This window comes from Artemia franciscana, chromosome 6 (genome assembly GCF_032884065.1).
Source record: "Artemia franciscana chromosome 6, ASM3288406v1, whole genome shotgun sequence".
In the NCBI taxonomy this organism is placed as follows: domain Eukaryota; kingdom Metazoa; phylum Arthropoda; class Branchiopoda; order Anostraca; family Artemiidae; genus Artemia; species Artemia franciscana.
The window spans coordinates 8,510,746-8,536,484 of NC_088868.1; the positions used below are offsets into that span (position 1 = coordinate 8,510,746).

The 25,739-nt window shown below is 34.9% G+C and overlaps 1 protein-coding gene across 7 annotated transcripts in view; it reads right to left on the reverse strand.

The window, feature by feature from the left end:
- Window positions 1-25,445, reverse strand: part of LOC136028000 (zinc finger protein 431-like) — an 82,133-nt gene extending 56,688 nt beyond the window's left edge. Inside the window, exons 1-4 of one of the 7 annotated variants that reach the window (XM_065705531.1) lie at window positions 25,323-25,441; window positions 16,734-16,901; window positions 4,010-4,165; window positions 1,791-1,952 (exon numbers count right to left, since the gene is read on the reverse strand). In XM_065705531.1, coding sequence (XP_065561603.1) covers window positions 1,791-1,952; window positions 4,010-4,165; window positions 16,734-16,776 — 361 coding nt within the window. In that variant the 5' untranslated portion in view covers window positions 16,777-16,901; window positions 25,323-25,441. Of the gene's footprint in view, window positions 1-1,790; window positions 1,953-4,009; window positions 4,166-16,733; window positions 16,902-25,091 lie in introns of those variants that run through there. The other 6 variants (XM_065705532.1, XM_065705526.1, XM_065705529.1 and 3 more) reach the window with 6 other exon arrangements.
- Between the last annotated feature and the right edge of the window lie 294 nt (window positions 25,446-25,739).

Below are 25,739 nucleotides of genomic sequence, written 5' to 3' on the forward strand. Positions count from 1 at the left end.
ATCGGGGAAAACGACTTTATCAAGTCAATTTGTGCTGATCCCTGACACGCCTACCAATTTTCATCCTCCTAGCACGTCCAGAAGCACCGAATTCGCCAAAGCACTGGACCCCCTAACTTCCCCGGTCCCCGGAGAGAGTGGATCCAGTCCAGTTACGTCAATCACTTATCTACTACATTTGCTTATTCTACCAACCAAGTTTCATTCCGATTTCTTCACTCTAAAAGTTTTCCAAGATTTCCGGTTTCCCCTCAAACTCCCCCAAAATGTCACCAGATCTGGTCAGGACTTAAAGTAAGAACTCTTAGACATGGGTTTCTTCTAAAATAGAATTTGAAAATACCACACGAACGGTCACCCGATCTTAAGTTAAAAATACCTCAATTTTTCTAATTTTTCTGAATTAACCCTCCCCCCCTCCAACCCCACCAAAGAGAGCAGATTCAGTCCTGTTATGTCAATCACGTATCAAGGACTTGTCCATATTCTTCCGACCAAGTTTCATCCTCATCTCTCCGCTTTAAGCGTTTTCCAAGATTCCCAGTCCTCTCCCAAACTCCTCCCAATGCCACTGGGTCCGATCAGGATTTAAAATAAGAGACCTGAGTTACAAGGTCCTTCTAAATATGAAATTTCATTAAGATCCAATCACTACTTCGTAAGTTAAAAATACGTCATTTTTTTCTAATTTTTCAGAATTAACCCACCCCCCAACTTCTCAAAAGAGAGCAAATCTGTTCTGGTTACATCAATCAAGTATCTAGGACTTGTGCTTATTTTCCCCACCAAGTTTCACCCCGATCCCTCCACTCTAAGCGTTTTCCAAGATTTAAGGTCCCCCCTCCTCCAACTCCCCCCAATGTCACCGGAACCGTCCAAGATTTAAAATAAGAGCTCTGACACACAATATACTTCTAAATATCAAATTTCATTAAGATCCGATCACTCACTCGTAAGTCAAAAATACCTCAATTTTTCTAATTCTTCCGAATTAACAACCCCTCCAACTCCCCCAAGGAGAGCGGATTCAGTCCGGTTATATCAATCACGTATCTAGGACTTCTTCTTATTCTTCCTACCAAGTTTCATCCTGATCTCTCAATTCTAAGCGTTTTCCAAAATTTTAATCCTTTAATCCTGAACTAACCCTCCCCCCCCCACAAATCCTCCAAAGAGAGCGAATCCGTTCCGGTAACGTCAATCACGTATCTCGAACTTGTGCTTATTTTCCCACCAAGTTTCATCCCGATCCCTCCACCCTAAGCGTTTTCCAAGATGTTAGGTTCCCCCTCCAACTCCCGCCAATGTCAGCGGATCCGGGAGAGCTCTGAGACACAATATCCTTCTAAATATCAAGCTTCATTCAGATCCGATCACCTGTTCGTAAGTTAAAAATACCTCATTTATTCTAATTTTTCCAAACTAACCGTCCCCCACTCCCCCCTCCCCCCAGATGATCGAATAGGGGAAACGACTATTTCTAATTTAATCTGGTCTGGTCCCTGATATGCCTGCTAAATTTCATCGTCCTAGCTTATCTGGAAGTGCCTAAAATAGCGAAATCGGGACCGACCGACAAAATTTGTGATCGCTATATGCCACTTGGTATTTACCAAGTGCCATAAAAACGGAAAACCAAGCTGCCCAAACGCCCAAGAATTTTTATGCAAGTAATTTTTTGAAATGGCAAAGTCTTGTTAAGTAAGTTTGTCATTTTTTATTCCTAGAGACTGGAATCATTAGAAAATTATCACATTAGTTCTTTTTGGCTTCAATATTTACAAAATTACCTTGATTTCGACCCTCTTGTAAATTAGTCTCAGGAATTTCGATATCCGGCTTCAGTTGTGTCCAAATGGCTGTTGAATCAAATTCATTTTCAATCGGAATTTCCATATTCGTTACTTGGACATGAAAATCAGCATTACGTTGCATTTTATTTGCTGCTAATTCTGGAAAAATGTCATCGCAATAAACACAAACGATACGGGAACAACACGATTGAGTAAAGAACAACACGGCTTTTTTATGCCTGTTTAATAAACCAGCTTCACATTCCATTTATTTTTCGCAAATGGCAGTTTCTAATACAACACGTTTTGTCGCGAAAATCCCCTAGACACAGGGAGATTCCACAATTTCAATTGTTTTCTTTTTTCAATATTTTCAATTTTAGATATGTGATCTTTGGTGAGCATTGACTTTAATCTGGACATCGATATTCATTCGAGGGTTAAATGCAAGAGCAATAAAAGTTCTTAGTGCACTTAAAAAGTTCTAAAAAGTTCACTACTTCTGTAAGTCTTAGGGATATTATAGCCTACTGAGAAGGTTAAATATTAGGCCATACTATCTGTATAACTTTTGACAAGCTTAGAATTGGAAAGAAATTTCATGCCAATTGCACTTTTTAATTTCATCTAGATGGCTCTAAATGGTTCTAAAAGTTGTTGTAAAAAGCGTTCAAAAAAGTTCTCAAGTTAGATAAAAAGGTTGAACTAAAAAAAGTAAATACAAAGCAACATGTACAAAGATACAAAGGATGAAAAGGACACACAGAACACGTCAATACAAAGAACATGTCTAGAAATAAAAGCATTATAATACACCCACTTAACTTTCGCCTAAACCCACAATCTAAAAACAACATTTTTTCAGTCATAGTATTAAATTAGCAATGTCACTTGCCTAGAATAAGGGGGCGTTAGTTACATTACTTATTTATTCGTTTTTACTGCTTCATACCAAAGGAGTGGTGGCTGATCCCTCTGCACTGCTCGAAGCACTAATCTGTTTATATTTAACACAAGTGCTGTTGTGGCCTTGAGAAAGTATGAGCGGAAATAGGCCCATTCCTGTTTCTGGAAGTTTCTGTTTGTTTCCAAATCTCAAATACAAATCAATTTCTGCTCGTCCAACGATTTAATTCTTATTAATCCCTGGAAACGGCTCAATACTTCACGGGTGGCCCAAAACAAAAGACAGTGCCTGATTAAAAACCAGATAGATAAAAACATGATATTCATTTCAGTGCCCAATAATGGGCTTGAGGTTGATCCCACAACATGGGGCTTCAGGTTGATCCCACAACATGGGGCTTCAGGTCGACCCCACAACATAAGCCCATCTTACTTCTTTGTGTAAAATTTATTATTTAAAGTTTAATATACATCCAGTTGTTTTACTGTGCACTTTTTTTTCAAATCAACAGATCCAATTCCAAAGGCTATTGCTAAACCATTTTAAGAAGAAGTTCAACATTTACTAATTTTCTTAACAAAATATGAATTTCTAAGACCAACAACAACAAAAATTGTGTAGCCGTTGGCGTATGTGATTTAACCTTGAATACAAATTATCCTTTTGTTGATTTTCTGTCTTGTAGTATGTCCCTTGCTTTCTCGTTTTGAAATAATACCTTATTTGTTTTGTTTTTTCAATAGTTTTTTTTAATTGTTAAATCCATAAATTTTGAAACTAAAAATCTCTAGAACTACACATGTTTTCCGGGATAATAGCCACAGGAAGAGAAGAAGAGGGTATTTGCTTTCCCTAAAAGAAATGCCACTCCCCGATAACTCAAATTCTAAAACACTAGTTTTTTATTCAAAAGTGTCAATTTTGTGATTTTATTCGAAAGCTAAAAAAAAATGGATTTAATAGAGCCAGAACAGTTATTCGACTTTACTCATTTTGTAATGGCCATACAAGCATTAATGTCTATTAAACATTGTTAGAAGCATCTTTAACATAATATTTGTATATTTCAATGTCTTAGGCTTTAATTTGACTCTATAATATTATGAATCAATGTGCAAATTTGTATGACAATGTCTATGGCTGTGATTTTTATATGTTTAGTACTTTGTATTTTATTATGACAAGAACTGCCGCTGATCGGCATGACCGATCAGCGTTTGGTAAGTCAAGGGTAAGTCAAGCGTTTGGTAAGTCAAGCGTTTTGGTGAATCAAGGCATTTGGTATTAAAATCGTTTATGTTAAAAGTACCTTCATTTTGACCATCCATTAGCTTTGTCTCAGGAAAATCCAGGTTCCACTGTTTCAAAATGAGAGTTGAATCAAACTCCATTTTAATTGGTACGTTATTATTCCTATCTTGGATAAAGGAATCAGCATTAGCTGGGATTTCATCTTCTTCAAATTCTGAAAAATATGTACACAATAAATAAGATGTATCTGGGAACTCCAGGGAAATATTACCTATAAATACCTTTACATAGCTCAGATGAATACTCCTTTCCAACACTTCAAAAGCATGGTAGTCATTAGTTAAAAGATAAAACCAAAAACTTTATTGTGCCAACTAAAGCAGGCAAATTAACCTTTTATCCTTGTTTTAATTGACCATTTTTCAAACATTCATAGTTTTAGATATCTTATTTTTGGTAAGACATAGATGTCAAGCACGAAAAGCGTGTTCAGGTGAGGGTCAAACATTGATTCCATTGCAACTGAAACCTTGTGTAACTGATCCCCTTGCATCTGACCTAGGTCATAACTAAACCCTTGAGTAACTGAACCCCTGCAGAACTTAAACTTGTGTAACTGAGCACTTGTGCGACTCAAACCCCGTACAACTGAGCCCCTGTCTAACTCAACTCTGTGCAAACGATCCCTTGGGTAACCCACCAACCATGTAACTGAACCCCATTCAACAAAATCCTCATACAACTCACCCCCTTTAACTGAACCCTCGTGCAACTTAACCCCGGTTTAACTTAATCCTCATTCAACTGAACACCAATGCAACTAAACACTGACTCAACTCAGTACCCGTGCAACTTAACACCATTCAAATCAACCTCCGTGTAGCTCAACCCTCGTACAACTCAATTTCCACCCCCATTCAGCTCATCTTACATGCCATTCAAGTCTAACTTAACATAAATCTAATTCAACTCAATCTCTGTTTAACCCAAACCTCTTTCACTCAACCTTCATTCAAATCAACATTCGTGTAGTTCAACCCTTGCGCAACTCAATTCCTCCTCTATTTCAACCCCCATTCAGCTCATCTTCCGTGCAATTCAACTCTCACTTAACACAAATCCAATTCAACTCACCCTCCGTTTAAACCAAACCTGTCTCACTCAACCTTCACTCAGATCATACATACATACATACATACATATATTTATTTCCCATCAAAAGAAACAGATGGAGTATAAGATAAAAAAGCACAAAAAAACTCACTACGAAAGAATACACAACACATAAGAAAAATAAAGAACAAATGGGTATCTAACTACAAAAAACAAAAACCTATTGCCTCAAAACAATTGCCCAAGGATGAGTAACAATATTAGAGTTATATCTGGCGATCTGGGCTAATATTGCTTCATTAGGGTCGATAATCCCATACCGACTTGTCACAATATGGTTACTTGTCCATGGTGGAAGCCGTAAGAGGTACTTTGCATATATATAATATGCAGACCGCAATTCTTTCTTATCTTCCTTTTGGAAAATCCTCCAAAAGGGACTTAGATACAGATAATGGGGTAGTGCCATTGCATTATATAGATGGGCCAAAATCCGCCGATCAAACTGACGTTTATAAACTACAACATGGCTATACGCTAAAGAGATCCGCTTCTGCGGATGACTCTGTAAAAGATGACGTGTTTCAAGCATAGACCGACCAATAGGGATCCCCAAATATACTATGTGTTCGGCAAGCCGAACAGTAGCACCACCCAGCCTAACATCAACAGTAGACCCTTGCTTAGCATTAAACAATAACACATCTGATTTCTTTTCGTTAAACTGAAGGCCTATTTTTCCATATCCTACTTGAAACTGGATAAAATTCTCCTCTAAACCGCGAAGGAGGCGGCTCAAATTAAGTGCATCGTCTGCATAGCTTATTAACGATTGATCAATTCCTCTCAGAATGTATGTCAGATTTGACTTAGATTGTGGTTTAACGATGCTGTTATTAAATGCGGTAGGTGATGTCAATGCACCCTGCCTTACACCTTTTTCAACGGGGAGTACCGGGTTGTTTGTCAGGTTTGGTGTTATTGGTAGCTTAAGCCTAGCTTTTAAATTTTTATACATATCATATAAAGGGTTTAACATACTTGGATCAACACCTACTAGGCCCATATCTAAAATAATCTGCTCATGAATTAGTGAATCAAAGGCCCTTCTGACATCATGTGCAGCGAGAGCTATGCTCTCACCGCTTTTCTCAGCATCTATCAAAGCCGAAACAAGAGCAGAAAGAGCGTGGCCACAACCAAGACTAGGCTGAAAACCGAATTGATGGTCTGGGACTGTGCATTTTGACCGCAGTTCATCGACAATAAGTGCCTCAAATAACTTACAAAAAACTGTAGCCACAGTTATAGGTCGGAAAGACGAGCACAGGCTAAGTGGCTTTCCCTTTTTAGGCACAGGTGTTAATATTCCAATTGAAAAAGAATCAGGCACTATACCCAGGTTAAAAATTATTTGAAAAAGCAGGGCAAGGTGCTCAAGGAACAAATCGCTGCAAAACAGCAGGTGCTGAATTGATATACCATCACAACCGCGCGATTTCTTTTTTTTTAGTTTTCTAATAGCAGAACGGATAGAACATCTTGTAATTATAACGCCCGGACTGTTTTCTTCTCGCTTTCGTGAGAAGAAATCATCCAGTTTCACACCGAAGCTTTTTTGTAGCTTGATATCAAGAGCCGAAAATCCATTTCTATAATGCTGAACCCAACTATATCGAGATATTGAGGTCATTGTTACATGAGGTCTTTCTTTAAACAATGAAGACCAAAGTTTATTTGGGTGGGTAAGGATAGCCTGAGATGAAGAACGAATAATTGCACTACGGTGTAGTGAAAGTTCTTTCGCGAATTTACGTTTACTATAAATTCGAAGTTTATTCACCCACCCGTCTCGAGGACACCCAGCCTCACGCCAAACCGAAAGCCAGAATTTTGCCGAACTACACGCGTTTTGAAGATTAACATTTGCAGACCAGCCTGGTACTTAGGTACCAGGCCACACCCGTCTAAATGGTACAGCTGACTGTTCAGCGAGACGTAATGCGTGCACATGCTCACCACAATAAATATTCAACCAAATTCATGATTCCGCCGGATAGTTCTTAGAACTAACCATCGGCAGATCAAAAGGAACGCGGATTTTTGAAGCAAGTTCATCACAAGTCGACTGAAATGAACTCATAGACGCACGTTTCCAATCACAAACAAAATAAGGACGCTTCTGGAGCCTTCCAGGAGGAGGTGGAACAATACTATTTAAATCAATATTGAAAAACAATGGAAAATGGTCTGATGTAAAATTTGAATCAGAAACAAGAACCCCACTCGGTGTAAGTGATCGAGTGTGCATAACATGATCTAGGTTAGACATACTTCCCAAATTATGAATATATGAAAAATTCTTATTCTTAGACGCGAGTATAAATTCATCACCTAGCATACCGAGTAACATATTAGCACGATTAGAACTTGAACTGTTGTTGCCGCTCGGGTTTTCAAGATCACAGTTAAAGTGACCTGTTATCAGACACGAAAGTCCATGCTTTTTTGTTTTATCAATACCTTTGGATAGCCTTGCAATACTTATGGCAAACTGTCTATCTGATCGATCATCACGATAGTCCGTAGGGAGGTAAACATTCACTATAACCATATCTTGGATTTTGATAGCGAGAAAGTCTAATGCCGAGTCAAACATAGAAGTGGATAGAGAGGATCTACCGTAAGTCGCAAGGCCGCCAGATGGCCGGCCATGAGTGCGAGAGCGTTTGGCTGCAACTGTAAAAACTTGATGATTTGGTGACAGGTTCAATAACGGAAGGCTGAGAGAGGTTGCAAAATGTTCCTGTAAACACACAATATCATATCTTGAAAGAAAGTCCTCGATAAAAATAGACCGGTTAAAGATATTTAAATTTAAATTCCACGTTGCAACTGCATGCTTAGCACAAGCGGGTTCTAGATTCATTTTGGCAGGGAATTCATATTGATTATCGCTTTATTAGCCGGACATCTTATGTTATAGCATGTATGGCCTTTCTTTTTGCATATAATGCAGTACATATCTTTAGTGCACAAATTGTCCTTCGTGGATGCGTGATCAGAAGCACCACAACGACCACATATAGGCGTCAATACGCAATTAGTCGCTAAGTGACCAACTCTATGGCACGAATAACATCTTTTTGGGAGAAATTTGAATTCTTCAGCAGGGAGCTTCTCATAACCGATTCGGACTGAGACTGCAAGAAAGTCTTCGAGATCCTTACTGGTCCCGAAATACAGCTTGAACACTTTGGAGCGCTCAAAGCTACCGATTTCTATTGCTTTTAATGCACATGGAACGAGGGATTCTATATCAGTCTGGGTCATACTAGGTGGAACCTTTTTCAAAACAGCAATAAACATTTTCTCCTTGAGCATGGCAGAGACCTCAGGCTTACTAACTTTCATTTTCTCAACGATCTTTTCAGCAGAAGATTTGGACTTGACGAATAAATTCCAGTCCTGTCTCACCTTTTTTAGCTCACTTATTTCGGCTGAGTTGGGGCAGATGGTATCCAAAAACTGCTTGCGAGCAATGGGATTATCAAGAGACTTTGGCATTTTAAGAACAACGGCATAGGATGGCTGGGGATTGACTGTTACAGGATTGGCGGGGCCTGGGACACTACTCGCTGAAGGGCAGCATAGGCTCTGTACTTTAGCCGTAGACACAAAGTTCTTAAATTCTAGACATAAATCATTTACCTTGCGGGTTAACGTAGCACTTGCCTCGCCAGGAATTGTGGGGACTTCGTCCGGTTCGTATATCACAAACTTCGGCAGTTCCACTGAATTCTTATCACAGTAGTCTAAAACTTTCAAAATGTCTGCAAATGTATCAGCAACTTTCAGCCTTTCACTTGGTCGAGTAGCATAATTCGCCAAAGACCAAATTGTTTTCTTCGCTTCGCTCACCAAATCGTCGGCGAAAAAAATCGCAACCAGTTTTGATAATATCGGCATTTGCATTACCTTTTGATTTCGTCCGCACGGCAAAATTTAGTATAGCGTTATGTACTAGTCTATTCGGCTGCATCCCATGAAATGAATCCAGTTCACACGCAGTTCCCGACTCAACGTCAGCTAATCCATTAATTAGCAAAACAAACAAATCCAATCTTTTTTGCACAATTTCTCAGCAAACACAGGTAGATCGGTATTTGTACGAGTGACGTAGATAATGTGATTCAATCTTTACACTTTCATAATAGTTTATCCTTGTAACTTGAAAAAATAATCCATCTAATTTAGCTTATGTTCACGCTTCAAAAGCAAGGTAATATCCAGAAAAATGTTATTTTTTGTTCGTCCGCACTGAATGAAAGCTAGTTGAACACCGTGTATCAACCTCCGTGTAGCTCAACCCTGGTACAACTCAATTCCCCCTCTATTTCAACCCCCATTCAGCTCATCTTCCGTGCAATTCAACTCTCATTTAACACAAATCCAATCCAAGTCAACCTTCGTTTAACCCAAACCTGTCCCACTCAACCTTCATTCAAATCAACTGGATTCAGCTCAACCTCATTCAAACCAACAAAATAACGAGACAATATAATTTAGCCCGTTTCATTGGAGGCGACAAAACTGACTTGAATAAAATGGTATTTATCGAAATCTTTTGTGTTTTTTTATTTATTTTAAACCGCTTCGGTGAAAAAACTAACCCCCCCTTCCCGGCTAAGAAACAACAAATTTATACTCTTATGCTGTGTATTTGAAAATAAGCAAACAATTTTCATGGGTAGGGCCCGAACACATTTGGAGGTCATGGTTGCAGGAACAGTTGCACCATAGTATAGAAAAAACACGGCCAATAGTAGCCAAAATCTTAAAAACACTTTAAAATACTGTATCGTAAGAAAAGGCACCGTTAATGCTGATTCAAGGACGACATTTTTTTTTAAAGGTAGAAATGCTGATAAGTCTCCCTTTTTTGGTTTTATTTCTCCACTAGAATACCGGCAATAGACTATCGTAGAGAGCTGTTTAATGTCACCTATCAAGAATAATAGGAGCTATCAAGAATGATCCTATCAAGAATGATAGGTATTATTTAAATTTATCGTAGTGGTAAAATTTAGTGCAGAAAATACATTCTGGCAATTTCTAAAAAAGGTAGAAATGCTGATAAGTCTCCCCTTTTCTGTTCTACTTCTCCACTAGAATACCGGCACTAGACTATCGTAGAGAGCTATTTAATGTCATTTGTAAGCTAATATTCACATTTAAACACATTTTTTTACACCTTTGTCCTGATCAGACCATCATAAAATATCTTATGGCATTTATCTTGCAAGTCACCCTTCTATTGCAAGCGGAAAACAAAAAGTTAAAAAAAAAAAACGATCGAGTGAAAAAATTCATTAAAATACAAAGCGGATTTGTTAATAATAGAGACTATTTATTTTCATTTCAAAAGTAAAACTTGTTACGACAAATTTTTAAAATTACGAAAAAATCATTGACACTATCTACTTTTACTGTCTTTTTTCCCAGCACTAGCCGGTCACTGAAACATCGTAGGGGTGCTGGATTTGGCAACCATCTAAAGTTTTCGGAATTAGTGTTTTATTTTCCCTGCCCCATAAAGGTGTGCATTAACTGGTGACTGGTTTTGATGGTACATAGCATAATTTACCTTACGTTTATCCACTATTCAAATTTTTTTCAAAATCTTTTCAAAAGCTATATATAATTTTAGATCTACAGCCCAAATTCAAAGACCCTCCTTCCTCCCCATTCACACATTCAAAACAAACTAATTGATATATATGATTAAGCACGAGGAAATAAATTCAACTCGGGAACTGTAGACGGAAACTGGATAACCACCCACTAGAATGGAGCAGTTACTAACTTTGAGATAATATGAAAAAAACTTCGTTTTCTTAAAGAGTTAAAGAGGCTGCGTCCCGAAGTCGAACCTTAAAACGTACAGGAATTAGAGGAGGCAGTTGGGGGGCTGCCGGCCCCCAAACCCCCCGCTTTTAAAGACTCTTTTGTACAGGTTTTTTGTTTTTTTGCTAACCCCCCGCTCTTGGCTTCGGAAAGGCCCTCTTTTAATTAACAAAAAATTGAAATGAATGAATAATGGAATAACTTCGAAAAATGTTGAACACAAGAGGACAGGAGAACCATTGCGCCGAAACTAGTAATTAGTAACAATGAATTCCCCCCACAAAAAAAACCTGTACAAAAGAGTCTTTAAAAGCGGGGGGTTTGGGGGGCGGCAGCCCCCCAACTGCCTCTTCTAATTCCTGTACGTTTTAAGGTTCGACTTTGGGACGCAGCCTCTTTAACTCTTTAAGAAAACGAAGTTTTTTTCATATTATTTCTGTACGTTTTTCTACAATCCATGGTGGATGTAATTTAATAATTCCTGTACTCCTCGTAGAGGAATTAGGAGAGGAAGTTGGGTGGCTGCCGCCCCCCAACCCCCCCGCTTTTAAATCATTGTATAAAATAGAAAAAAAATAGATAGAATGACCGAAATGTTTCTTTTGCTCATAAGAAGCTAATATTCTGTTATCTCTCAAATGATAAGCAGTCAAGGTGTTAACAAAATTATACGCTTTTATTTTGATCGTTACGTCCAAAAGCCTATAATAAAGAATTTATTCTAAAAATGCCTTCTCATATAGGAAACATCTTTAGGTAATTATAGTAAATTATATATTATTTATCTTATTTAGCAACTATTTATATAAAATAAGTAAATATCCACGTTTCATTAAATCGAGAAAAACTTAAACTTCTTCAAAACATTTGAAAATTCACCTAAAAATTGGCAATGAGCACTTAAAGGCTATAAAATATATACTTAAAGCACATTTATATCACACTTATTTCGGACATCGCTGAGGATTGCCCCAGTTGCAAAGTCCCCAACAGGGTCAAAAGTCAGTTCTTTTGGACATGTATCTTACAGCTCCAGTCAACTCGTGCATTTCTGGAATGGAGCTGGATTTTTATGATGCTTGCTGTCATTCTCGCCGTGCCGAGCTGATTATTTTGATGTACTTGAATGTTGATATTCGTAACTTTTAAGAATTTCAAAAATTAACATGGGACTATTAGACTATTAGGACTATAAGAAGACTATTAGGAGAGGCAAACCCCCCGCTTTTAAAGACTCTTTTGTACAGGTTTAATTTTTTTTCATATTAATTCTGTACGTTTTTCTACAATCCATGGTGGATGTAATTTAATAATTCCTGTACTCCTCGTACAGGAATTAGGAGAGGAACCCCCCCCCCCGCTTTTAAATCATTGTATAAAATAGAAAAAAAAATAGATAGAATGACCGAAATGTTTCTTTTGCTCATAAGAAGCTAATATTCTGTAATCTCTCAAATGATAAGCTGTCCAGGTGTTATCAAAATTTTTTTGATGTTGTGAAAAAAAACCGCCCGTAAGGGACTTGAACCCTTGACCCAAGGATTAAAAGTCCCATGCTCTACCGACTGAGCTAATCACTTGCATGTGTGTAAGTATAACTTCTCAATAACTTTTAAAAATTTCAAATTAACATGGGCTCTTATGGAGAGAAATGCGTTAATTAAGTAGCTAATGCGTGGTTTCTGGAAAACAGGGAAGGAGTTATCGGATCGAGCTGAAATTTCGCAGATAAGCTCCTGGGCCCTAGGGGACCTTAACTTGTGAATTTCAGCCCGATCGGACAACGTTAAAGGGGGGCTGGGGTTGACGGGTCGAAACTTTCGGCCAGATTTTCCCCATGAAGGAAAAGTTGGAGGGGGATGAAATTTTGCAGGTTTCTTAGTTGGAGCTCGGGCTACGAAATGCATCCCTCCCCATCCCTCTGCGACCACTGGTTTCTAAGATCGCTTAACATTGTCGTGGGTCGCCTCTTTATAGAGGCACGAGTGTGCCTCCTTGATGAGCGAAAAAATATATGCATGCTCCTGAAAAAGAAGCTTTTTCATTGGCTGTCAGTGACAAAAATTAGTTGCAATCGCGCCTCTGTCGGTTCCTTTTCTTTCGTAAAAACTAGTTTACCTTGCCCAAATAAGTAACTTATTGCCAAATAAGTTAGAAACTGCGAGGGAAGCGAAAAAAAGTTTTTAACTCCCAATATTTGGCCTTGGGTTGAGCTCAGTGTAACAGATCTTGATCTAAATAGGGGTTGTCTTTCAAAAAGGTTAGTTTAAGGAGGGTTGAATTATGTTAATTTAAAGGGGTTCAGTTGAAAGAGATTAAGTTGCAAGTGGGTATAGTCAATTAGAGTCAACTTGAACGTGGGTTAAGTCACATGTGGGTCCACATTTAGTTGCACCTTCGGTCAGCTGCACGAGGGATCAGTTATACAGGTTCAATTGCTCAGGATTAAGTTAAACAAGAGTTGATTAAAATGCAAACATTGGCATTCATATTACAAACTTATGAATCCAAAGGATGTATCTTATAAAGTTGGATCATTATGCCCTCAAAACACCAAGAGAAATGCATCTAAGAAATATTGTAGACATCAAGTAGGGTGATTCAATATCACGAGATCTATAAACAGAATTTTACACAATCAATAGAAGTATTTAAAGCAGAGAGCCAAATTTAGGGCATTTAAATAGCAGCAGAAATCAATTTTATACAGAATGGGTATGGATACATATCTGTTACTATAGTCATTATCCATGCAACCAGCAAAAAGCTATGTAAAAAAGACGTCAATCAATCTGTCAATTATAGAATAAAACTTCTCCATTAATTAACTAGCCTACCAAGAAGAAAATTTTCAGATAGACAAGGTCCTTCTGCAAAAGAACAAAATTTCCGAGGATTGTAATAATCACCAGCCATCACAACACTTGCCCACTCAAATATACCCCTGTCCAACAGGCAGACAAAGTTTCAATGAAATCCGTCAATAAGCTTTATGACTGATCTTTGCTATTAATAAATTTAAATAGCACCTGAATTTAGCAGAAATTAAGCTTGCCCCATTTAAAATATCAACATTTGCAAAGCAACTACATAATTCAAATTATCAATGATAACGAGATCTTCTAAAAGTATAGGCATGATTAATTGTGCATGATTAAAAATGCGAAATTCTTTAGCCAAAACCAAAAGGAGGTGCATCCCATTTCAGAATTTTGCGAAAAAAAGGTACTTTAGATCATTAACCTTAATACAATAACCAATTTCCGTTCAAATATTTGTACTGGGATACAAAGAAGGTTTTTTTTTTCAATGTTTCCAGTCTTCCTGGCTTTGATGAATCATATAAAATTCAGTGGGATATACAACAATTAGACATAATTCCATTACAGAAATATTGTTAATTTCTAACAGTTTTTTAAGGAAGTACCAGGTGTGCATTTTCATTTTGAATTCATGAATAAGCCCGCAAACAACAACATATTTAGAAACAAATATATGTCTAAAAAAGTATTTTTACATCTGTTTAACAGGATCAGAAAAATACTGGGGCATTAGCAGGAAAGGGGCTCCCAATTTTCATCTTACTTTGCTATCTTCCTATTTTCCCAAACTTTTGCTCAACTGATAAAAAAAAAAAAACACTTAACACATGATTAATCTAATGTTGACATCTTTGCAGCATCCAAAATCTTTCATATTAATATCTCTCAGGTAACTAAAACGGTCCAAGTAACTGATTTTGTCGTTACTGAAATGAACTTATTGTTTGCTTTATTTAAGAAGTTGTTGTTTATGTATACTTTTGTTTTTAGGTGCTTGGGTCAATATACGTATTAACTGAATAGTCAATCGAAGAAATCATTTCAGTTACCAAACAATCACACCTCTTCCCCTTTCTTTATTCCTAGTCTAAGCAATTTAGTCTTCTTAAAAATTTCGTTTTCAAATGTTCTCTTTTATTTTGTCATGCCTACCAGAATTTCAAAATTATAAAATCATCATAACTGTTAGATCATTTATTTGAAATTTCGCCGCCCCCCTAAAATTTCTGTGCAAGCACTCTGTCCCTCTCCTAGAATCCTTCGTACCTAAGTTCAAATAGCTAATTAAGCAAAAAGGGAAGATGGGGTACTAGACAGAGACGTAGAATTGATGTTTTCTTTTAAAATTGAGGCAAATTGTAAAACCATGAAATTTCGGGGAATTTAGTTAAGATTAAATGTTTACAAGTAGGCTAGTAGACCCAATTACAATAAGAAAAAAAGAGAAAAATAAGAAAATTAAACAAATAAAGAAATTTGTCTACATTAAATCATACTTAATTTTGTGTTATAATGAACTGCACACACATTTAAATTATTTGCTCTGCCCTTATTTTATTTATTCCCTTATAAAGCACTAATCTATTTAATATACTAACCTGTTAATAATCTATTATACTGAGGATAATGGAAGCTTGATTGTTCAGACATTTATCAATTACAAATCCAGGAGTAAATATAGGACTTAAGAATCCCATACCTTCCTAAAACTTAATGATTCTTCTCTAAAGATTTTTTTATACTACTGACAATTTGGATGTTGTTCATTCTGACATTCTGAGAAATGTCAGAATGAACAAACCAATATTTGATGCGTTTATATATATATATATATATATGCAACTACAACCAGTAGAAAACATTGACCAATGGAATCTTTTGCTTTCAATTGCTTTTTTTAGGGAATCTTATGAAACGTGTTTTTTGTTTTAGAAACCCAAATATTCAAAAACAAGCACAAGTAGTTTGAAAAAATACCTCCATCTACAAGTATGGATGATTCTTGTTTAAGAAGGCCAGATCTAGATTCGAAATCTGCAGACAATCCAGGAGAAATGCCCAAAGGATTGTCATCAACTTTAAGTGGGAAAAAAGGATTTGTACTTTCCCAAAACGCTTCAATGCCCACTTAAGTAAGACCAAGAAAACATATTGATTTACAGTAATAATATTACTTCAGGAGCCATCATACTAGCTGAGAAACAAGACATTAGTTTTCATTAATTTTACTTTCTGTGACAGTTTGAGCATTAGATAGTTATTTATAAATGCTTTCTCTGCTTGGTTGACATCCTTACTTGCCAGCCAGAGGCGACAAAAAAAAATCAAAAAATTCCATCAGTCCCCATTTTTTGACTTCTCAAAAGATTTATGAGGACCTTCACTATTAAGAAGTTTGAACAACAAAGAATCAAATACAAGTTTGAAGTTCTCCTCAATCAAGTATAAATTTCATGAAAATATAGTAGCTTGAGTGCATTAGTAGGTTATTTCCATTTCTAATGTAATTTGTTCGATAATGATAAATATGAATTGAAAAATGAAGAATCCAGTCTTATTTAAAAAAAAATGTCAATGGGATAACTAAAACTCACAACGGCCTACAAGCAACATGCTGTACACGGAGTGAACATCAGAAAGCATGCCTCCAGCATGCCTCCATTAATTTATTCTTGTAATTTTCTTGGAAAATCGTGCTTGTAAAACCAATGATTGGCAAACCAATATTATCAATTAGAAGACCTACCATGATAAGCAATTCCATATGATAAACAATGTGAAATGTCTCTTTAATCTTTAAATGTTTAATCTCTATGTTCAAGGGAGGGTGTATTTATGGATTTTAAGTTTTTTGAACTCATGCCAAAAGTATAGCCTAGCAAATAAATTGAAACTTCAGCCATTCACTATATGTGCAAACCTACAGCATTACTATATTACCTTTCTTAATAGCAGCATGATCAAGGAAGCTATTTCTATCCATGTTCAACCAGTCAAGCAACAACTACACGATTAGTATTCTCTACCAAATTGCTCTTCGTGTAGCTCAAAATCTTCAGACTGAATAATTAACAAATCATTCAATCAATCTTCAAACAAGGACATAAGCTATAAAAAAAAGTAGAGTAAATATCACATAATTCTGAAATCTGTCTTAGAAACAATATGTATGTTTCTTTTGAATAGATGTTTTCTTTTCCATTGTTTTTAACTTCTTCTTTGTTTTTATTGGGGCTCTATTATACACGCACATTGTATAATGGGTTATAAATAATTTTTCATCATTATATAGAAAGATAATTAATCAAACACATAATTCTCATCAAGAATAGAAAGTTCCACCCTCAAGAGTTTGAATTTAAATTCATCACTTGATGCTTCAATATAGTCTTGATGTAACTTCATCTAATTGTCACAATGTTTTGTTTAATGAACTGAATGTTCTGTAAAGATCACAGTAAGAAAATAAAGTGCAAAAGATCAAAATGATAAAAAAAAAGTTACATAAAAAAAACATTCAGCTTTAGGCTAAGAAAAGCGAAAAACGATAAAGGAAATTTTCAGTGTATCATAAATTGGTTCATAATAAGTAGTAATTTATGATGCACTGAGAATTTCTAATACAAGTATGCAAAGTATTTGCTGCATTTACTGCTACTAGTTGAGTCCTATGTTCCTACCTCTATCTTCTATCTCAGAATGAATAAATGAATGCAGTTAATACCCATTAACGAAAAAAGATGGAGTACAAAAAAGAAAAAAAAACACAAGACCCTAATTCTTCTGAGACAAACAAAACAAAAGCACAACAGCCAAAAACAAATGCCGACTACTGTAGTAAAACCTTGACCCATTGTTTTGACTAGACAGGTCAATTATATCAATCAATTTGTAACAGAAAAACTTGTTCAGGGTTGACAACACTGTACGGGCATGTAACATATCTATCACTTGCCAATGGTGGTAAATGCAGCAGAAACTTTGCATACTTGTAGTAGAGTTAATACAATTTTTAGTTTATCTATAGCTGTAAAAATGTGCCAAAATTACCTAGAATAAAGATAATGAGGCAAAACCATAGCTTTATACACCTGGGCCAATTAATGAAAAAAAAGATGGAGCACAAAAAAAACACAAGACCCTAATTCTTCTGAGACAAACAAAACAAAAGCACAACAGCCAAAAACAAATGCTGATTACTGTAGTAAAACCTTGACCCATTGTTTTGACTAGACAGGTCAATTGCATCAATAAATTTGTAACAGAAAAACTTGTTCAGGGTTGACAAAGCTGTACTAGCATGTAACATATCTATCACTTGCCAATGGTGGTAAATGCAGCAGAAACTTTGCATACTTGTAGTAGAGTTAATACAATTTTTAGTTTATCTATAGCTGTAAAAATGTGCCAAAATTACCTAGAATACAGATAATGAGGCAAAACCATAGCTTTATACACCTGGGCCAACAGACAAAAGTCAAACTTCCAATTTTGTGCCACTATACAGCAATATTTACAAGAAGACCCCTTCTGAAATGAGAATCACCAAGTGTGATGCTCCAACCAGAATCAGATGTCAAATTACAAAGAAGTACTTCACAATTTTAAGTAGAGTTTTAAACTGAATCAGTTTTTAAACTGGAGTCCTATATAGGCACACACTAGTTGTAACTTGATAAAATTATCTTCTAGCCGACACAGAAAGCAGTTCAGATTTAGTACATCATCCACATAACCAATCTAAGACAAATCAATACTACAGAATATAAATCATGAGCGACTTTGATTGTGGCTTTACAATACTGTTATTAAATGCTGTTGGTGATGAAATAGAACCTTATCTTAGCCCTTTCTTTACCAGGAGAAGGGAATTTTCATGCCAAGAAAAAAAAATTATATATAAGATGCTAATACACTCATTAGCAAATAGTGGAAGCCTAAGTTTTATTGATCCTATTTCATTTGTAGTATTAAGGCTAATCATCTTGTGGTATTAAGGCCCAAAATTATTTTCCCCTATCATAGGAAATCTTTAATAGCTGCTATGATTTAAGTGATTCTGAGTAAGTTTTTTTAGGATTCCCAAGTTAAAAAGAAAAAAAGAGTAAAAGAAATGTTGGTTTCTCTTTTTCTATGTTTTTTCAACATATTGTGGGAAAAAATGAAGTTATTTTAATTTGCTGAATATAACCGAAGTGGATTGGAAATGGAAGTAGATATTTTTTGGTTGATTCTGCCAGTATAAAAACAAATATCAGTTGCAGACTTGTTATTTTTGTTTTTAAAGGTGCAAAAATCATTGTTAATTTTCAAAAATTTTCTTGGTATAAGGCATAGAATCTGCTCCATGGGGTAGAATTTTGGAAAATGTGTAGATTTTGTAACCTACAGCAAGTCTCTGATGTCTAACATAAACTGTTCAAAAACAAAAGCAAGAAAATACAAGTTTAAAAATTGCTTAATTTTAATTTCCTACTTTTCCCAGCCTGGTAGCACTATTTCGTCAGCCAATTAGAAGAGGCGACTCAATTTTGAAATATAGTCTTTCACTTTTCCTAGATGTCACTGCCAATTTGAAAGTACTGTATATAGTTGATCAGTGACAATTCTTTGTCATTTCTGTGTGCTCATTCAGGATTTTATAATGATTGCAGTATTTTGGAGGTTAATAATATGTGAGTTTTATTTTTTTTTTTAGTCTTTTTTCTTAATATGTTGCATTTAATTTAATTTTTTGTCTTCCTGTTGACAAAGGCTCCCAGATGTAGAGTAAAAAATATTTGAATTTTATAAGTTTTTTTGTTCCACAGTTTTATTTAGTTATGGCCTCTCTAAAATTCTGTGAATGGAAAAGCAGTGTTGTCTAACAAATTATTTGAAATATTTCTTGGTATAAATCCTAGAATCTGCCCCAAAGGCTAGAATTTTGAACAATGTGTAGACTTTGTAATCTACAACCAGTACAGCAACAGTCTGATATCTATCATAAACTGTTTGGAAGCAAAAGGAAAAATTTAAGTTAAAATATTGCTTAATTTAATTTTTTTTTTCCTACTGTTTCCAGCTTGGTCGTGTTATTTTGTCAGCCCCTAGGAAGAAAGCATTTAATTTACACTGAATTTGGCAAATCATTATGACTTTTGGATTGAAACTGTCAGGTTAAGAAAAAGAAAAATGTTAACAAAAGGTGGCTTAATTTAAAATACCTTTAAGTAGATATTACAGCATACAAGTTTCATTCTCTCTAGTCCAGAAACTTGTAAAGTCACTTTCAAAGGGTTCCAGTTTTAGGTTCCTTTCACCATGATATGGGAAGTATACTTTTTTTTACAAACAATAGTTTAAAGAGACATAATCACAGTTAGTATTCTCAGGCACGTAAGCCTTTTGGAGTAGGATAGAGAAAATACATTTGAGTTCTATAGAAATAATACAAATTTCTATGTTCTTGGATCAATATCTTATCCCACAAATGCTTACCATATTGTTCATTTGACCAACAAGTGCTTTTCTTCATTTTCCAAAACTTGTACTCTTAAATTATTACAAATTCATTATTGTAGTTGATCCTATTTATTACACTGCATGTTGGGAACAGCATAAGTACCTTGAGCATTTATTAAAATTGGGAGTTTAAAGTTTTTTTTAAGTTTTAACTTGTGATTCCACCCATGGTCCTTTACATCTAGTCACTTCCAATGCATGGGGCCACTGACAGCCATTCATCACACTACAAGTCTGATATAAACATGCAATTTACAGAACTTGTCCATTATCTTAACCATACTCAGTTCTTTAGCTGAGCAAACCAGTTTCACTGTCTGCATTTGGTTATAGTTAGCTTAGTCTGATTAAGATAAACTACTATGTAGATACATTTTAATTAGTTATTTAATATAAAGAGTTGGTTATGTTAGGCATTTCATATAATGCATTCTGGGTGGCCTACTTTCAGTTATACTCTGTTTTACTTTCCATAATTTTGTTACTGAATTATTACATTTTCATCACATTTTGACATATCTCTTTATGATAAACCAAACTTTGCTTCTTGAGTGTGATTGGGATGACAGACAAGTACCCAATTTACAATAGCTTCAAGTCATCCAATCTAGCATGCAAATGTGGTGAGACTTTTTTCAAGCAATTACCAGGTTATTAGATAAAGTAAATGACATGCTGCTTTCTTGTTCCCTAATAAATAAATATATTTAAAAGGGGTGGTTTATCATATAAAAGCAATAGTCTGGGCTTTACACACCACTTAAATTAAGATGCAACATTTTCATTTTTTTTCTTGCATCCCCATCTTGTCAAAACTTCAATTATTTAATCTCACATAACAGCCAATAATTTAACCTTTACTTGAAGCTATTATGGCACTCTCTAGAAGGCATTGTTGGGCAAAAAGGTAAGTAAAAACCATTTCTTTTTAACTTCTGATGTCAAATCTCTCCTAGACTTCAAGTCATTCCACCCTATGGTATGTATTGTTTAATTTGATTTTTCATTCATTTTTGTAAAAAGAAAAAATATTAATATTTGTTTACACTTCTATCACTTTTACTGCTGCTATAACTTTTCAACATGTTCAATCACAATGTTGATTGAATTTTAGTGCTAAAAAAATGCAGCCTTTAAAAGGATGAAAACAATATAAGAAAAAAAGGTGTAAGATTATATTATTTTTAAGGCTTTATCCAATTTGATTATTAAAAGTCAATGCCTGTTGTTCATATAACTTTTATCCAATATTTTAGCCCTTTTCTATAGCCAAAAATAAGAGAAAATCTTTAAGCTGAATTTCCAAGTAAAGAAATTATTATATTTGGAAAGTCCATGAAATAATTATTGAGTGATTTGTTCATCTAATTTGTTGCTTAAAACTGGAAATACCTCTAAATTTACCAGTTCTACAGCAAAGAAGCCACATTAACAAAATCAAGAAATGGAACAATAAATGAGAAATATATCACTTGGGCTATATATTTACAAATTAGGAGGTTGGATGGAAGCTGAGAGAGAATTTTAGAATTATAAAGTTGTTTCAGAACTTTAAAGGGTTTCTTTCTCAACAATACTAATTGTGCATCCACTCAAGAAATAGAATAAGGGTAATGTTCAAGTTTAGCTACTTTTTGCTATCTTGGAAAGGGCTTAGGTTAGGTAAATCAAACTTTCAGAAATGAATCAATGGCCAAAAAGTTACTCTAAGAAGGTATTGCCAAGCTTCCATGTTAACCCTCTTCTAATTCCTAAGTCTTAGAATTTTGGTTATTGACAGGTCTATACCTATTGAAATTTTGACAAAACAACTTTTCACCTTAAATTTCAATTAGGCCTATTAGTTTCTTTTTCTCTGGTTTTAGTTCTAAAAATGCAATTCCCATTATTTGAGTAGAATTTTAAGCCATATCAATGGTTTTGTCTAAATTTAGGAAATGTATTTGCAGATCTTTGAGACCTCATAAATTGGGGTTGAGCAAAATTGTGAAACTGAAAACAGTTTTGCTGTAGGCTACTTCATTTGAGCTAAAGATCAATTTTGCAAGGTTTCAATTTCATAGGCTAACACAAAGATTATTAATGGTCAGAGCCTGCTAGAGTGCAAAGAAGTGGAGGTATGTACTTCAAAATTTCCTATATCTATTCTACCATTTTTTTTAAGTTATACAAGAAAGCTGTACATGCCCAGTTAAGTTATTATTACTGAAAAGAACAAAATTCCACTGGAAAACCAATTTGGGTCCAGAAAAAGACTATCTACAGATATGGCAGTTCTGAAATTGGTTGATTGGATTAATGATGCATAATCCAAAATAGAGTGCAGGGTCCCATAAGGGTAAAACCTGGGACCCCTCCTTTTCATCATTTTTATTGACTGAATGAAGTATTAGCTGTTGGAGGCTGGTGTCATCCTGTTTGCAGATGACACTTTGCTCTTTCTAGCTGCGCCTTTGCTTGATGTTTTGTATAATAAAATTCATAATGCTGTCTCTGAATTTCTAACTTTTCTCAACAAAAATTTGTTAACCCTAAACTTTTCTAAAACTTTTTTCATGGTATTCTGTAGACTTTCATTGAGTGTTGGCAATGATCAAATCATGGTTTAAGGAAATGTGATAAAAAGAGAAGTAACAAAAAAAATATTTGGGGCTTTTAATTGATGAAAACCTGTTGTGAAAAAACTATTCAAATGCTATAGCTGAAAAACTAAGCAGAGGTCTTGGGGTGATGTAAACAAATAAAAATCTAGTCCCAAAAAAAATTCTAAAAATGATTTATTTTTTTATATTTTGTCCATATATTAGCTATGGATGCTCTATATGGGAAAGTAATTTTGTAACATGTTTCAAAAGAGTACATAAACTTCAGAATAAAGCTGTAAAATTATTATCAGAATTTTATGATTCTGATGAGGTTCCTGCTCATGAGCATTTTAAAAAGAATAAGTTAATGGATATATCCCAAATTCAAGATTACCAAGTTTTGATCTTTTTGTATAAATATTTGAATTGCCTGCTCACTCCGGCTTTTTAAAATCTTTTTACTTTATTAAAGACCATCATGATCATAATACAAGAAAAGCTGATAATTTAACTCATGAGTTAGGAGTACTACTTGGGCATCTTTTGTGATTTGCCATTATGGTCCCCATGTTTGGAATATTTTGCTCAAGGGTGTGAAAAATGTGCCTAGTCTTCAGGCTTTCAAGTCACAGGTAAAGAAGTTCCTTTTATCTTGTGAGTAATTTTGATGTAAGGCCTGTTCCAGGTTGTCATTCCATTCAAGGCATTTCCCTGATTTATTTGCTGTTACTTTTTTTCTGTCTTCTGCTTGTCTTTTTCCTCTTTCTGTTTTTTCCTTTCTTCCTTCATCAGTTGAGTTTCTTTTGTATTGAGTAGCATGATATGAATGTGGTTTAATTAGCTAAGCAAACCTTACTTGCCCTCAAAAGCTTATTGCCTTTCTTGGCAGGAAAATGGTGAATAGTGTTTGTTTTCTTTTCTTAATAAATGTGTATCTCATCTTATAAAATACTGGTAAATTTATAGCAAACCATATAACTGGCTTTTGCATAAAGTGAATATACCACTTGATGCCTTTTTGTGGTATTTACAAATATAATAATTGCTTCTACCTTAAGTTCAGATTTAAGCACTTTTTTAGCTCTTCAAAATGATGAATTTTAAAAAAATTATGACAGTTCATATAACTGACTTACCAATGAAGCAAAACATACCACTTGATGCATTTTTTATTTTCTTTATGAATATAACATATGTTTCTACAACAAATTCAAATTTAAGCACTTTTAAACTCTTAAAAATGACAAATTTTCAATTAAAGTACAAGTTATAGGCCTATGTAATTTCCAACAAAATAATACTATGCTTTCTCTGCCTAGTTTTTTGACAAAATTATACTATATTTTCTCAGTACTAAAATTATTTATAATAATTATAAATATAATATAATAACAGGACCCATTATCAACCCACAAAAATTGTACACCTCACTTTCAAAAGGAAAATAGGCCAACATTCATTTTACAGCAGGGTGTGGAAGCCATGGAATGACCTTCCACCTAAGATATTTCTAACAGATGACATAAACAGATTCAAAACAAAACTAGCAGAAACAAATTTTCAAAGTAAATCATTTTAAATAATTTATAGTATTATTTGTCAGTGTTTGCTGTAGTGGTTATTTACATTGATTTGTATGTGTATATTATGTTGTCAGTATTGTCATAGTTTCTATTTATTATGTTTATGCAACAAGCTTAAAAGCTTACTGTATTTGGTATGAATAAATAAATAAATAAGGTTAGTGTAGGTTGGGTTAAGTTAAAAGTAGCCTACTTAAATCTGACTTTAAGGTATAAGCAATTATTATATTTATAAAGAGCATAAAAAAGGCATAAAGTGGTACATTTACTTTATATGAAAGCCAGTTATATGGTCTGCTATGAATTTACCAAAATACATTCCTGGGACAAACTTTAGCCTGTAGACCCTTTCCTGAAAATTGCATTTTCCTAACCTAGCCCCTTCCCAAGACAGCAAAAAGTAGATAAACCAGAAATTTACCTGAACAAGTTTTAATCATTTTTGAAATTTACAAGAGAACCCTTAATCAGACCTATATCATAAAAGGAAATAGCCTACACATATTTGGAATTACCTTTAAAAAAATAGAGCCAATGAAATTTAGACAGGTATAGATACTCATCACATAGGCTATATAATCTATTAAGTCCTGGAAATGAGAAAAAGGTAGCCTAAACATAAAAACCTGATAGGCTATCTTCCAAAGGCAGACTAGCCTATGTTACTGGTCCTTGATTCAAGTCAGACAGTTTTGTTCAGCTATGTCAACATGTCTTACTGTCCAAGATAGCAAGAAGCCTTTAAACTAGAATTTTATATTCCTTGATTCCAATGCAAAGTAGAAATTGAATAGCCAATAGCCTACAATGAAAACAACGTGCAACAAAGAGAGCCGAAGAGTAAAATTTTAACGTACAAATCGCGAAACTGCATGTCTGTTCATTTAATTTTCTGGCCAGAATTTTACGAAACCCAGCGATTGAAATCCTTCCATCAAAATATTAAACGTCGAATACTAAATAATATATTCAACAGACTCTATAAACAAAGAGGACAATCACTAGTTTAAACAACGGGTGTGTTTCAGGCACTAACTGAAGTAACAAAATGGTTACTATTTCCATTCCCAGCAGAAAAATGGTTACTGTCCAATCTGCTGGGAACGAGAATAGTTACTGCCTGCAGTAATTGGAGTAAGTGATTTTCTTACCGTGCCAGAAAGCACGGTTAGCCCAGTGAGTAGCTCTCAACAGCCCTGTTTAGTAGACGTGTATAAATCCATTGTTTCAACTAAACACGTTTTAAGATGTTTCAATATAGATCAATAAAGCTT